Source organism: Microtus ochrogaster, chromosome 4 (assembly GCF_000317375.1).
Source record: "Microtus ochrogaster isolate Prairie Vole_2 chromosome 4, MicOch1.0, whole genome shotgun sequence".
Classification (NCBI taxonomy): domain Eukaryota; kingdom Metazoa; phylum Chordata; class Mammalia; order Rodentia; family Cricetidae; genus Microtus; species Microtus ochrogaster.
Window position 1 is genome coordinate 6,382,239 of NC_022011.1, and position 15,294 is coordinate 6,397,532.

General features: G+C 46.9%; 1 protein-coding gene across 2 annotated transcripts in view; it reads right to left on the minus strand.

The window, feature by feature from the left end:
- Window positions 1-8,125: 8,125 nt before the first annotated feature.
- Window positions 8,126-15,294, minus strand: part of Cdh5 (cadherin 5) — a 37,091-nt gene continuing 29,922 nt past the window's right edge. For both annotated transcript variants that reach the window (XM_005345540.3, XM_026778821.1), the window contains exons 9-12: window positions 14,500-14,624; window positions 14,071-14,179; window positions 11,747-11,992; window positions 8,126-10,157 (exon numbers count right to left, since the gene is read on the minus strand). In XM_005345540.3, the coding sequence (XP_005345597.1) occupies window positions 9,640-10,157; window positions 11,747-11,992; window positions 14,071-14,179; window positions 14,500-14,624 (998 nt within the window). In that variant the 3' untranslated portion in view covers window positions 8,126-9,639. The remainder of the gene's footprint in view (window positions 10,158-11,746; window positions 11,993-14,070; window positions 14,180-14,499; window positions 14,625-15,294) is intronic.

Here is a 15,294-nt window from a genome sequence, read left to right on the forward strand (position 1 = left end):
ACATGCACACCCACTCACACATATACACATGCACAGGCACACTCACACACATACAACCCCAATAAAAACACAAAGTTGAAAACCATAATATATAAGTGAAGGATCGTAAAGTAGAATATGCCCAGACAGAGCATTGGGAGACAAAAAAAAAATCTTCAAAAACACCATTGAGTTCATTTTGAGTTGGTCATCTACTGCCAGGCATGAGGCCTGCCCTTAAATGTCGTTTATATACCAAATGAGACTTCATTGGAGATAGCTTCTTGGTTAGGGATGGGGGCTCATGTCTACCCCCCCCCCCCACTGTGCTGGGACCCTGTCTGGCTTGGACCTGTGCATGCTGTCACAGTCTCTCTGAGTTCATATGTGCACCAGTCCTAACATGTCTAGAAGATCTTGTTTCTTGGTGTCCTACATTCCTACTTGCTCTTATAATCCTTTTGCCTCTACTTCCACAAAGTTCCTTGAGCCCTGGGGGGAGAGGTTTGATGATGACATCCCATTTAGAACTGAGGACTCTCATTCTCTGCACATTGGCTGGTTGCGGGTTTCTATTTGTTCCCATACACTCCTGGTGGAAGATTCTCTGATGATGGCTGAAAAAAAAAACACCCCACTGATCTACTGGTACAGCAGAATGTCATTAGTAGTCATTTTATTGCCAGATACCGTTAGCAGAACAATAGTGTTTGCTTTTTCCCTAGATCAATGACCTATCTAGCCCTAGGTTCTTGGCTACCCAAGAGTAATGTCAGAATGGGTTCATCTCGTGGAGTGGGTCTTAAATCCAATCAGATACTGATTGATTACTCCTATAAATTTTGTGCTACTATTGCAGCAGCAAATCATATAGGCAGGTCATCACAGAGACAGAAGGGTTTACAGCTGGGTTGGCATTTACGTTTCTCCTCCACTAGATGCAGACTGCCTTCGGGTACCATGAACACTATTCAGTAAGAGTCAAGGCTCTAGTTGGGCACCAGATCAGCTTCTCTGCATTCAGTGGGATTTATAGGTCTTGTCTTCAGCAATGGGACCTTACCATCAGTTTGTGGAGGGCAACTTAAAGCCTTGGGAATAGCCTGAGTTGTTTGAGGGTTTCCATGGGGTCTTTTTGGCCAACAACTCAATTAGATGTAATGCCTTCCTGGCTCTGGAGGTTTTACTTGGTGGCAAGAGATATCTAGTTGGGGCTTAGTCTCCCCATTGTTTGATGACTCCATTTATATTGTTTTCATTTATGACTACACACACTCACACGCACACACACACACACACACACAACTACAACATACTCTCACACACATTCTCTCTCACTACACATACTCACACACTCTCACACACACACTTGTTTTTCTGAGATAGGGTTTCTCTGTCTAACAGTCCTGGCTGTCCTGGAACTCGCTCTGTAGACCAGGCTGGCCTCGAACTCACAGAGATCCACCTGCCTCTGCCTCCTGAGTTTTGGGATTAAAGGTGTGTGCCACCACTGCCCGACCCATTTATGAATATATTTTAAGAAGTGTCTACTGGAGAAGATTTCCATATGGCCCCTCAGATGACCCTTAGTCTTAGCTGCCCCTCCTCATATTCCCTCCCTCAGCTCCCCCTTTCCCCTCCTTCTCTGTTTAATCCTCCCAATCTAGTCTCCCCGATCCATCTCTCTACAACTATGTATTTTATTTCTCCTCCTCAGGAAATTGTCCCCCCATTCCCTTACTTTATACCCAACTTCTGTAATTATATAGACTGTGGTATGCCTACCAAAGGCTTAACAGCTAACACCCACATATTAGTGAATATATAACATATTTGTTATCTCCTTGGGTCTGGGTTACTTCACTCAGGATATTTTTTTTTCTAGCTTCAACCATTTACTCGCGAATTTCATTGTTTTTTTAAACAGCTGAGTAATACTCCATTGTGTGAATGTACCACATTCTCTTTATTCATTAATTCACTGACAGATTCTAGACTATTTCCAGTTTCTGACTAGTGTGAACAGAGCAGCAATAAAAATGGATGAGCAAGTGTCTCTATAGTAGGGTGTAGCATCTTTTGTGTATATTTCCTTCACTTGCTTGGTTAGAGTGACCCCAAGATTTTCTGAAGCTGTTGTGAAAGGCATTGCTTCCCTGATTTCTTTCTCAGTCCACTTGTTATTTCTATGCAGAAAGGCTACTTTTGCGTGTGTAAACTTTGTATCCTAATGTTTTAAAGGAAGTATTTAACAGGTGTTGAAGTTTCTGGGGAGTATTTAGAGTCTCTTATGCATACTATCATATTATAGAAGATACTTTGACTTCTTCCTTTCCAATTTTGTATGCCCTTGATCTCCTTGTGTTGTCTGATTGCTCTAGTTACGACTTCTAGCATAGGAATGGAGAGAGGGGACATCTTGGTCTTTTTCCTGATTTTAGTGGAAATACTTTGAATTTCTCTCTGTTTAGGTTGCTGTTGGCTATGGACTTGCTGTAAGTCACCTTTACTGTGTTGAGGTATGTCCCTTGTACCCCTAGTCTCTCCAGGACTTTTATCATGAAGGGGTGTTGGGTTTTTGTCAATGGCCTTTTTGTGTCTAATGAGATGATCATGTGATTTTTGTCTTTTAGCCCGTTCATACGGTGGATCACATATACTGATTTCCATGTTTAGAACAGCCCAGGATTTCTGGGATAAAGCCTCCTTGATCTTGGTTGATGATCTTTTTGGTGAGTTTTTGGATTCCATTTGTAAGTGTTTTGTTGAGATTTTTGCATCTATGTTCATAAGGCAATTTGTCTATATTTTCTTTCTTTGTTGGGTCTTTATATGGTTTAGGCATCAGGGTAATTGTGGCATGGCCTTGTAAAAAGAATTGGTAATGTTTTTTTCTGTTTCTGTTTTGTGGGATAATTGGGGGAGTATTGGTATTAATATTGGTATTAATTCTTCTTTGAAGGTCTGGTAGAATTCCTCACTGAATCCATCTGTCCCTGGGCTTGCTTTTTTTTTTTTTGGTTGAGAGACTTTTAATTAGTGCTTTTACTAGGGATTTTGGGTCTGTTTATGTCATTTATCTGGTCATTGAAACTGTATGAAAGTCCCCAATTAAATGCCTTTTTTATATAAAAAATAAATTTCTTAAAAATATTATATAACTGAAAACACAAATTTTTTTTAAATAAGAGTTGTCTTGGTCGTGCCCTGCTCCTCATAGCAACAGGACGGTGACTAAGGAAGTTGCTTTCAGGGACTGGAGTATTGTGACAGGCCTGCCCCTTCTGTTTGTTGGAGGAGTGAAGACTTTGGGACTTTGGACTACAAAAGCTGTTGGGCACTGTAAACAGGGATCAGTGGACCATCCAAGTAGGTGCTTGGAAGACAGCAGGGAGGTGGTTTGAACTGTGGGGGCCTAGCTCGAGAGTTAAAAACTCAGCTACCTGGAAGAGACATAAAATCAGAATCTCAGGCATTGAAGACAACGTGGAAGAAATGGATACCTTGGTTGAGGAAAATGTTAAATCTAAAACATTCAGTCATAAAACATCCACAACATCTGGGGCATAATAGGGATCTCATTCCCAGATGAGGAAATTTGAGTGACTTAGAGGGATTGGAAGCACCTCTGCTGGAGAGGGGTTCACTGAGTCACACTCAGAGCTGCTGACTGCTGACGCTCACCAGCTCACCCGGCCTGGGGCCAAGGCCTTTTCCAGACACAGGCTCCTGGAGCTAAAATGAAAAAAAGGCCCTGTCAAACCAGGAAGAGTTTGTCACCTCACAAAGCTGTATCCTGCTGGGCCACAGAATGGGCTCTGCTGGCCTAGCTAGATATGACCCCAGCTGTGGTGTGTGGTACCCTAGGCGGCACATTGACTAATTACCACCTGGAGCTATGTACCTATAGGTTAGATACACTGTTCAGAGGCCCCTCCTTCCTTAAGTTCTGCTGTTGTATCTGTTTTCTTTGTATAGACTCATATCCTGTGCAGTGCCTCACACGGAAACAAACCCCGTGTTCAGCACAGCTTCCAGGGTAATGTGTTAACCATCACCCCCCCCCTCATCATGACTCATGCATATTTTAAGTGAGCTGCACCAGAGTGCGGGTTACACATGAGCATTGCAAAAATGGCTGGTGCACACATGGGTTTCCCAGACAGCGCAGGTGTCTGAGGGAGACTCCCCCCAATTGTTTCTTTTATATCCCTGGACAAAGGGGTAACATTAGGCATTTTATCCATCACAGAGTTATTTGGGGTGAAGGGTATTGCCTCCTTGGAAAGCCAGCTTTTCCCTCCCATTGGCCCTGAAAATTGCTGGGTAAAGAACTCCAGACAGGAAGAGATTGAAGCCCCACAGATAAAGTTCAAAGAAATTTTCGAAAGTGAACAAGAAGTTGACCCTCCAGAATCAGTTTGTCTGGGGTCCAAAGTATTGACTTCAAAAGCAGTTCAGTAGCAGAGAACAGGGGCTCGCCTGTGATACCAGCACTCAGGAGGGAGGTAGAGGCTGGAGGGTCTGATATTTGTACCTGGGCTACTATGCAAGCAAAGTGCAGGCATATTCTTCGGGACCAAGATGTCTGTCCATCTGCAGGAAAGAGCCCACTTCTTTGCTGAATGCAAATGGTGTTGAATGGACTCTATTCTTCCAAAACAAAAGCAAAGCCCACACAACTTAGTTTACTTTAAAAATTCTGTTGCATCAGTAGCAAAGTCATAAAAAATTGCTTTGAAACAAAGTCTTTTAATATTTACAAACGATGGAGAAAAACTGATCAATTCACGGCTTTGCAGTTACTCGATGAACTAACATGAAAATGTTTCTCTGGCAATGGGTTTTTGATCCTACTGCACGTGCTGGCTCTGGGGGAGCTTGGGCAGTTTGGATGCTCAACTTACTGAACCTGGATGGAGGTGGGCGGTCCTTGGACTTCCCACAGGTCAGGGAGCCCTGATGGCTCTTCGGGCTGATGGGGGAGAGGGACTTGATCGGGGGGGGGGGGGGGGGGGGGGGGGGTGGTGGCGGGGAGGAGGTGGAAATCCTCAATAAATAAATAAAAAATAAAAAATAAAAAAAAAGAAAATGTTTCTCTGGTTCTAAGAATGCATGTTGATAATAGAAAACTCAGAAATTGCTTGGAATGCTTGAAATGTCCTAACCTGGGGGTGGATGCTCACCAGCAAAACCATGGGGCCTGAGTATACTTCATTTTGAATTCAATTTAAGTCCACCTCATTGTTTGTAATGGCTGCTGTTTTTCTGTTTTGTTAGCTATATTAATTTTATCTTATGTGTATAAAGCTTTATCCCACATGTATATATATGCAACATGGTATGTGCCTGATGCTCACGGAGATCAGAAGAAGATGTCAGATCTCCTGGAATTGGAGTGACAGACAGTGGTGAGCTGCCAGGTGGGACCCAAAGCCGGGTCCTCTGAAAGGGCGACGGGTACTTTGAATTGCTGAGCCATCTCACCAACCTCTGCTCACATGGCTCTAGGGCTCCTCTGCAGCCTACTTAACTAACCTCTTAGCGCTGAACATTGACTCTGTTTCCAGTTTTCTTTGTAAATGGTGCTGCATGTAGTATCAATACAATATCGTCTCTTGGGACGATCCTCAAAAGGGACATTTGCTGGATGGCTTGGGACTTTGGTTTTGGGAGTCAGAGGCTCCATGAGCCACCTGGAGGACAGCAGGATTTGTAAGGAATTTTGATCTGCAATGTCATAGAACAAGGACCTGCAAGAACTTTACTATTTCTGGGCCTAGTAGAACCCTCCAGACTCACTTGGAGCACGCATTCGTGACTGTGTGTGTGTGTGTGTGTGTGTGTGTGTGTGTGTGTGTTGGGTGTGGGGCACACTGACACACATTCCCCAAGGGTGGGGGAGAGATGATAGGATAGATTAGGGTGATGGGGTGCACTGAGACACACATAAACTCAAGCACGTTGGGTTGCTGGAAACTGCAGGAATCCTAACTCTAGGTAGAGCATGGAACCTTTCCAGATGAGAGCCTATCGAGGTTGTTCTGCTAGACCTGGAGTTCATTCTTTTAAATACAACTTCTCTGTCAAAGGAAGGAACTCCCAGGGCCTACCATCTGCACGAGGGTGGCTGAAGTTGGGAATCCTGGTTAGGACCCAGCATTTGTAAATGCAGCGCGCCCCCTAGTGGTAATTTCCTGATTTCCCAATGGCCAGAGCAGCGGTGCTTCCTGGCACAGCCTCCAGCGCCCCGGTAGGAAAGAAGCCAGGACGCAGGCTCTAGCCCCAACTTCTGGCCTCATCGCACTGCCCTTTGGGCCTCACCTTGGTCTTCTGTGAAATGAAGGTGGCGGGGCCATCATGATTTGGTCCCGGAGAGTAGCTGGGCTGAGATGTCTCTCCTCTATATTCAGACTGGGAGTCCAGGGTTGCCTGAGGAGGCAGTCAGCCGACTCCAGAGAGCACTGGGTTTGGATCCTACCATGGCATCCAACAAATCTCGGGCCTCAAAGTGGGCCTTTGGCCTTCGTGGCGACCACTGTGACTCAGGGTGAATAGGAACCAAGCAGAGAAGTTGGCTGGAATGGCCAAGAGAGTCGGATCCTGGTGGAGGACTTCAGCCGGAGGAGACTGGGGACTAGGGTGACTTTAGGGAGAGTAGTTCTTCTCCTCCTCTTCATCTTCCTTCTCCTCCTTCCTTCTCCTCCTTCTCCTCACTTCTTCCCCTTCTCCCCCCTCCTCCTTCTTTTTCTCTGTGTAACAGCCTGGTTTGTAGACCAGGCTGGCCTTGAACACACAGAGATCTGCCTGCCTCTACCTCCCAAGCGCTGGGATTAACAGTGTATGCCACCACTGCCTGGCTGGGAGAACTTCTTGGAAAAGAAGGTAGGGACCGATCTTATGGAAGACTGGTTTGGAGCAAAGGCACTATCCTGACAAGTAGGAACAGTGCTCCAGAAGAGGTGACATCCACGGGGGCAGCAGAACGCAGAGCCCCTCTCCCGCGAAAGGAATGAGGTTACCGGCAATCCTGGAAGTAAATGCCAACCTCACAGCAACCGGGAACTAGCTAGTCAAGAGGAACAAATAAAAAGGCTGAATTTTGCTAAGGACGGTGAGCGTTGTGGCGTTGTAACTTGGCTCCCTGAACCTCGGAGCACTGCTTCTGACAGCACCACCTCTGGGAGAATACTGGAAGCCACGGAGAGAGCAGCCTGGGGACCATGCCTCTCCAAAGCCTGTTCCCTGGGGACTCACCGAGCTCTCGGGGGAGGGGAGGGTTCTCTGGACAGTCTCTCTTTCAAGGCCTTGCTCATCTGACATGATTTGAAGAAACTCACGAACAGCTTTCTGCTCTTTGAGCTTGTTAGAGACAGTTCCCACCAGCTGTAGCTGTTTAACATGAAAGGTGTCTTGGCCAAAGCCAGCACGGAGCTGACCAATCCTGCACAAGTTGAGGAAGAAACTTTTCTGCAGTAGGTTTTGACAAGCGCAGGCATATTCTTTGGAACCGAGATGCCCCATGTGCTCAGGCTGTCCATCTGCCCTGGTTCTTTGTTGAATGCAAATGGTGTTGAAGCCCCCTGCCCCTAGCCAAGCAGCAGCCCTGACTGCTGCAGACGGGAGGTATGGGGGTAGGGCATGCACAGAGCATGGGGTGGGGTATGGGCTGAGTGATAGAAAGCCAAACTGGATCTCCCTCACCTTCTGTCACAGTTAAATTTCTTTTTAAAAGAGCAGACTTACTTTAATTTTGTGTGCACAGACACACACACACTTGAGGACAGGCGCTCTCCAAGACCGGAAGAGGGTATCAGGTGCCCTGGAGCTAGAGTAGTTGTGAGCTGCCCAGCATGGATGCTGGAAACAGAATTTGGGTCTTGTGCAAGAATAGTATACCCCTTTAACCAATGAGCCACTTATCTGGGCCCATAATTCACTTTCTTTATGATTCACAGGTCCCCTTGCCCTCTGAGGTCCTCTGATGAGTCTGGTAGCAGGTATATATGTGTATATATGTGTATGTATGTGACTATGTATGCGTGCATGTGACCGTGTATGTGTGCATGTGACCATGTATGTGTGCATTTGCATGTGTTTTATATGTGCTCGCTTGGCTCTAGACGTGGAAGAGTTTCAAGATGTCTTTATTTAGTTATAAAAAGATACAGTACATCTCGTGCACCGGGGTGACTAGTACATACTCACTATCCCTCCTTACAGCAATGACTACAACAGGAAATACAAACTTACAGGGATTGTTTATCCAACTAAAAAAAAAAATCTGAATTAAAATTGCTAACCTAAATAGCAACTTGCTTATTATGCAAAAACTTTAGCCTACATTTGTGAGAACTAGAAACTAGTAAGTATTATTAGTAAAAAAAAATTAAGAAAAACGAATTATTGGTTAAACAAACATTGTGCTATCTACAATCCCCTGCAGAGAGGCCTTGTTGGGGAAGAGATCCACAGTGGAGGGTGAGCTGAAGGTACGTTTCTTCCTTGCCTGGACCTCTTTGTGTCTGGACGCCCCCTCCTCCAGCTGTGACTTCAGTGGAAAGTTGCTCAAATCCCTCCAAGGGAGAGATGCAGAGATACCACTGGTCCTGGGCAAGCCAGGAGCCTTGCATTCTGCAGGGTGTGCTCGGGCGTCGTTCCCTGAGATGTGGCGACTCGAGGAAAAGGCAAATGGCATGGTGGCTTGTGACACGGTTGTGTTTGAGTCGGGGCACTAGCCAGGCTGTATCTTGGATGCCTCAGAGAGAAAAGCTGATAGCAAGAGAAAAGGGGATGTAGGCAAGCTGGGCAGGGTTGGCTCTCAGGCGGGTGCCTCAGCTTTTCCAGGATCCCTCTGGTGAGTGGGCTGCAGGCTCTCCTTGCTCTATGACCTGCCACCCTTGGTCTCCACAGTCCTTCCTGGGTGAATTCACAGTTGCTTCAAATTAAACAAGCCGTTTCCCTGAAGTTGACCGAGTGTATCATTGCTCAGTAAAGCAGTTAATGGGGTTGCAAGCCTGCTGGAACACCTCAGTACTCAAGGTCAGGAGCTGCCAACAGTCTCCTTTCTCCCTGGACGGGCCTGAGAATGACTGGGGGGGGGTGTATTTAGGCACTAGGGAGGTGTCAGGGAGACGCACAGTGCTAGGACTCTTGAGAACAGGCATGATGGGTGAGTCACAGCCTCCCTCAGGACCAGGTTTCAGAGTTCTGTCCCATAGCTCATGCAATCCAGTCTTCTGCCTTGAGACAGACAGCCCTACCAAGGGCTCAGGGGCCCTTGGGGAAGACTCCTCAAAGTTCAGCATAGGCAGCTTTGCTTGGCGGTTTTGAAGGGACAAGAGAAATCTAGAATAGATCGGAAGTGTGTATTGGGGTTGGGAGGAGGGACAGGACAGAGTGGGAGCCAGACAGAACCCTGGTCTCATTTTCCCAATATTTGGAGTGGCCATCAACAAAATAAATCTCTGTCCCTGGCTATTTATGGGACCTGGAATTTGCTACTCTGGGGATGGAAAGATCTTTTGTATCCAGCTCCAGCGGCAAGAGATGCTGGGCTGGAGAGTCTGTGCCACTCCTTGGAAATCAGGGAAGGTGATGGCAGGTGTGTCTGATCTAGGCTGCAGTGACTTTGGTCCCCTGGCCCAGAGACTGGCAACCTTAGATAATCATCTCATCGCGAGGATCGGAGCCATACAGCTCTGCCAGCATCTTGAACCTGGGTCCCCAGTCATTGAGGAAGTCATAGTCGATGTCAGAATCAGAGGAGTTGGTGGTCAAGGAGCTGAGCGACTCTGCGATGGACTCGGAGCCCTCGTAGCCATAGATGTGCAACGTGTCGTAAGGGGGGCCACCGCCGTCATTGTCTGCCTCGTCTTTCTTCACCTCGATCATGGTGGCCATCTCTGAGGGCCCGCCGTGTACTGGGGGCACCATCCGCGGTGGTTTCTGCACCTGAGAGTACACTGCTGGCCGGGCGTCCATTGTGGACCGCAGGGGCTTGGTGGCGCCACCGCGCACAGAGTTGAGCACGGACACATCATAGCTGGTGGTGTCCATCTCACCGCCGCCCTCCTCATCGTAGGTGACCAGCTGCTCGTGAATCTCAAGCGCGCTCTTGCTATGTGCACGCGCCTGCTTCCGGAGCTGCCGCCTCAGGAAGATGAGCAGGGTGATCACTGCCAGTCAGGGAGCCAGAGCAACAGATGGGGGTCAGACAGCGTTTGCGGGTGGGGTGCCCCTTTCCCCTCTTCCCTACAAATTCCTGGGGCCAGCCCAGACTCCCAGGACCACCACCATAATAATCTGTTACATACATAAAGAGAGGAAGGCCTGATAAAGTCCTTCCCCATGCCTCAGTTTCCCTGACTACAAAGTGGATACAATGACTGCTCTGTGACACGAGTTTTAGGGGAAGATGATAATGGGATTCTGGGGGTGACGTCAATTTTTTTTTAAGTTATATTTTTATTTATTTATTATGTATATAATATTCTGTCTGTGTGTATGCCTGCAGACCAGAAGAGGGTACCAGATCCCATTACAGATGGTTGTGAGCCACCATGTGGTTGCTGGGAATTGAACGCAGGACCTTTGGAAGAGCAGACAATGCTCTTAACCTCTGAGCCATCTCTCTAGCCCCCGACGTCAATTCTTTTATCATCATCATTAATTCTTATGAAAGGGAAGTCTGTCTCTAATGTCTCTGGCACAGAGGGTCCAGGAAATAAATGGACACACACAGTGGGAAGCTCAGAGGCCTGGGACAGTTGCTGTCTATGCCTCTCAGCATCCTAGTTCACCAGTGTATGCAAGGGCTGGTGCAGCCAGAGAAAGAATTTTCTGGCAGGAGCCTTCACCCCTGAACTGAATGTGCTGGAGGAGCCCCACTCTGCTGGGTGCTAATGCCGAGGATGGAACTTCCTGGTGCCTCAGGGTGGTGAGGTTAGCTAACAAGGTCAAATCCTTTTCCTGTGCTTCATAAATCCTTGTCTGAGGTCTGGCTCCTGGTAATGCAAAACCTAGGTGAAGCCTACAGTGCCCTGAAAGTGGCAAGGCTCAAAACACAAAGGGAAAATAAAAGCCAAAAAAATCCAAAGCTAGAAGAAGTCTACAAAAGCAAAGAAATCTCTTGGTGAGATTCCAAGCTAGAAGTCTAAATTATTAAGGAGTTTTAGAAACAGTCAAAGCTGGGAGTGGTGGTACACACCTTTAATCCCAGCGTCTGGAAGCGAATGTGAGCGAGTTCCAGGCCAGCCTGCTCTCTGTAGAGAATTCCAGGCCAGTCAAGGCTATTCAGTGAGACCTTGTCTCAAAATAAATGAATAAAATAAATAAATAATAGTTTTAATGTAAATCAATGGCCCCAAATGACACCTGGAATATAGTATGCACTCAAAATACATGAATATAGGTAGTGAATAAATGAATGTCAAGTGTATGCTTCTTCCCTTCCTCCCTTCCTTCCTGCCTCCCTCCCTCCCTTGTTTGAAATGGTGGAGATGGAACCTCCTGCTTGACACATGCCCTACCACTGAGCTACACCCCTGGCCCCGGGTTATTTTGAAATGGAGTTAGCTTGATGAATGGTCTTGGGTCTCCTCTCTCCTCCTACCCGCTTAAGCACCAGGTTGTTAGAATTCTATATCTGTATCTCTGTATCCTTTACAAGGAAGCATGGGGTCCAGGGAGGACTGGGCTGGAACCTGCCTCTTCTGTGAAGCCTTCTCAGAGTCTCCCCCCCCCCCCCGTCCCATGAGACACTGACCTGTGATGGTGAGGATGCAGAGAAAGATGGCTACCAGAGCCTGGATGCTGACGCCCGCCTGGGCAGCCATCTCCTCACAGAAGGTGAACTCGCCGTGTTCGTTGCATTTGCACACAGCCACTGTTAGCGTGCCGGTTCCCGTCAGGCTGGGCACCCCGTTGTCTGAGATGAGCACAGGGAGGTAGTGGAACTTGGTGTGCTCCCGATCAAACTGCCCATACTTGACCGTGATGTTGGCGGTGTTATCTGGAAACATCAAGACCACAAAGTGAGGTTCTGCCGGGAGCATCGGCCCTCTTGCACCATGGGGAGGGGAAGGGGAAATTGCCTTTTCTTGGGTGATTTCTCCGCCCTCTTGCTCCCAGCCTCATGTGTCAGTCCCTTGAGCATAGGCCTGTCTCTTTGCAGAGGATGCGGTATGAGCAGCTGGAAGAATGGCTCAGTCAGAATATAAAACCCCAAAGGTCTGTTTCCGTGGCCAATGGATGCACCTATCCCCTTCTCCAATCTCATCCTGGTAATGACCTTTTCTCCTGTGCTCAGCTCGTTACTGCATGATTTCAAGCTTCCACACACAATTGGGAGAAGAACGCTTTTTCTTTAGCAACGGGCTAACATCTTTATGCTACCTTGGAATCATTGGGAAGGAGGTTTATGACCATAAACACTAGCCTTGGTTCCCAGTGGCACTAAGTGGCACTGACACTTGCCATTGGAAGAGGGTGGCTGGCCCTGGGCATTCTGCAGCCAAGAGCCCACTTCTGTGACAAAAGCCCCCAGCCCCAGTGCACAGGAGCATCCTCTGGGGAGCTTTTTGAACTTCCTGACTTTCAGATCCCACCTTTCCCTTAAATGTCCGTTCCTTGTGCACACACACATGTGCACACACACACACACGTGTGCACGTGCATGAGTACATATATGCGCGCACACATGTACATGTGTGTACGCGTGCATACACCACTTCTGCTGCTCAGTGGCTGTGGGCAAAGGACAGATGGTCTGCCTTTTGTAGGTTTCTGGGAGGTTGTAACACCAGTGGACTTACTTAGCCATGCAGGGTGAGCCAAAAGCCAAGAATTTAAAATGAAAGCCAATTTCATCTCATTATTCATAATTTACATTACATTTCAGTTTTAAGGCTATTATAACTGTGAGCAATTGACAGGCCACTGACATGTGATGGGATTGAAATGAGAAACTCTGATATGCAAGACATTTGTATGCAAATGACTCTGAGACCAAGAAGCTTGCCTTCTGTGGTAAACAGGATGTGTGTTTAGGGTGGCTTCTAAATTTTCTATTCTGTTGTAGGACCCCAGTTCTACTTAGTTCATTTGAGGTATATATATTTGGAATGGGGTAACAGGTATCTTTGAAGTGCTACTTTCTGAATGTTGGATTGTGTCCTTAAGTGTCATTGAGTGTCAGCATAGCATGGCTGCCTTCATCTTAGGTCGGCTGTGCTATTCACCTTGCTTGATCCCTTGTACCTGCCCCTTGCTCCCAGGGACCCTCTTCCCTAGTCTTCCCCAAAGATGACGATGGGCTGTTTTAGTTAGGGGCTCTCATGGTATCATCAGCCAAGGACAGGAAGATTTCCTCCCATGTTTGGGTGAACAGTTGGTATATTCACACCCAAGGGTGTCTATCTTTCTTAGGGTGTTGCAGAGGCCGTAGAAACTCAGGCCCTGTCAGATGGAATTAAATTATCTCAGGATCATCACTCTAATACATACATTTTCACCAGAGCTTGGACTGGGCACTACTGACCTCACAAGACTCTCTGGGCTTTGATTGGCTGAACAGATATGCAATGATATGCTGTGATTGGTGAACCAGATCCAGTTCAGGGACCGCTTTATGGTAGCTACCCAGGCTGACTGAACTGCAACAAAACCCATTGCATTGTTGGGGTTCATGACTTCCAAAATTTCAGATTGGACTCTTTGGAATGAGATGGAAATTTGTAGTGTTGTTGTAGCTAAGATCCCAGAGTTAGAAGGGGCCTTTTGATACTTGGACTGGGCTGCCTGCCTGCATCCCTGGATCCATCTTGTGTTCCTTTACAGTGAAGCCTCTTCAGGATAATGTTAACCCTATAGACTCTGTTCCCATGAAGCCTGGCCAGCTGGCTTTGACCATAGCATTGACCAACTGTATAATACATATGGTAAGAGTCATATAAAATAACCCATAACTTGAAAGACCCTATGGAGACCTGTCACCCCATGTTGGTTGGTCTAGTCCTCGATCCTAGTGCTTCAACACTCCTAACTGACACCCCTGACCTTCTAAGAGCCAATGATTGTTCCAATGCTCACCGTGGTTGTTTATAAGAGTGAAGTTGCTGTCCTCGGTCTTCAAGGCGAACTTGAACTTGGTGTTTGGTGGCGTCACATCCTTGTCTGTTGCGGAGATCCGTACCACCAGCTGGATGTGAGAGATGGGCAACGACATGATCAGTGTGGTTTGGGGGTGGCTCAAGGATGGATTTAGACATGACCATGGCTGCCTGCCACCTGCAGCACCATCTTGAATGGTCTTCCCAAAGCCACTTTGTCTACTACCATCCTCTACCCACTTATCCCTGTGGCTTCCAGGGGTTTCATTTCTCCGCCTGTAAAATGTGAACAGCATTTTATTCAGGCTGTTGAGGGAACTCTAGGTGGGCAGGAAGGTTTGTTCCTCAGCCCTCTGCCTAAAAAAACGTACTGCCCTCCCCCTGCCTCACCAAATTGAGGCTAACTCACCTTTCCCTGGGCAGCATTCTCACATACTTTAGGTTCATAGGGTTCGGCAAATTCCGGGGGGTTGTCATTCTCATCCAAAACTTCAATGTGGACCTGCACAATGGATTCTTTACCTACGGGGTTACCTGCAGGAGAGACAGCTTGTCACCACAGTGGGCCCAGCTGATGCTGGCTGCTGGAGTTGGAAGATGTTTGGATGAATACCCCTGAGGCTCTGTGTGGGGGAGGCCACTATTTTTTGCAGAAGGAAAACCCAAGGATTGTGTCACAGATGGAGAGGGTGTGGAGGAGAACAAGGGGGTAGACCTTCATATGTGAACAAGTTTGCTTGTAAGAATTCAAGAGCTAAACACCCTCAGTGCACCTTAAGAGGTTGTAATTAAATCAGTAAGTAAATCAAGCAAACAAATACAAGTGATTAAAATAATAAATTAAACAAATAATCATGCACTCATTTAAATAATGCTATCTCCTTTCAGGAGCCCCCTTGGGACCTGGGTACAGTGGGAAAGTGAACACTTCTTTGCTGGGTGATTGTCACAGCTCCTCTGGCATCTGTCAGAATTTATACAAGTTGTTGCAGGCCCTAACAATCTCTAGTTGAGGAAGCAGGATGAGCAATACAGAGTAAAGGTGAATGAGCCATATAGTGGATGAAAAGATATGGGTTAATCTAAGTTATAAGAACTAGTTAGAAACAAGCCCAGTCCCACAGTTCCATGAATCTAAGTAGCAAAATTTGGAAATTTGACTATATATATATATATATAGTCAAATTTCCAAATTATTTATATA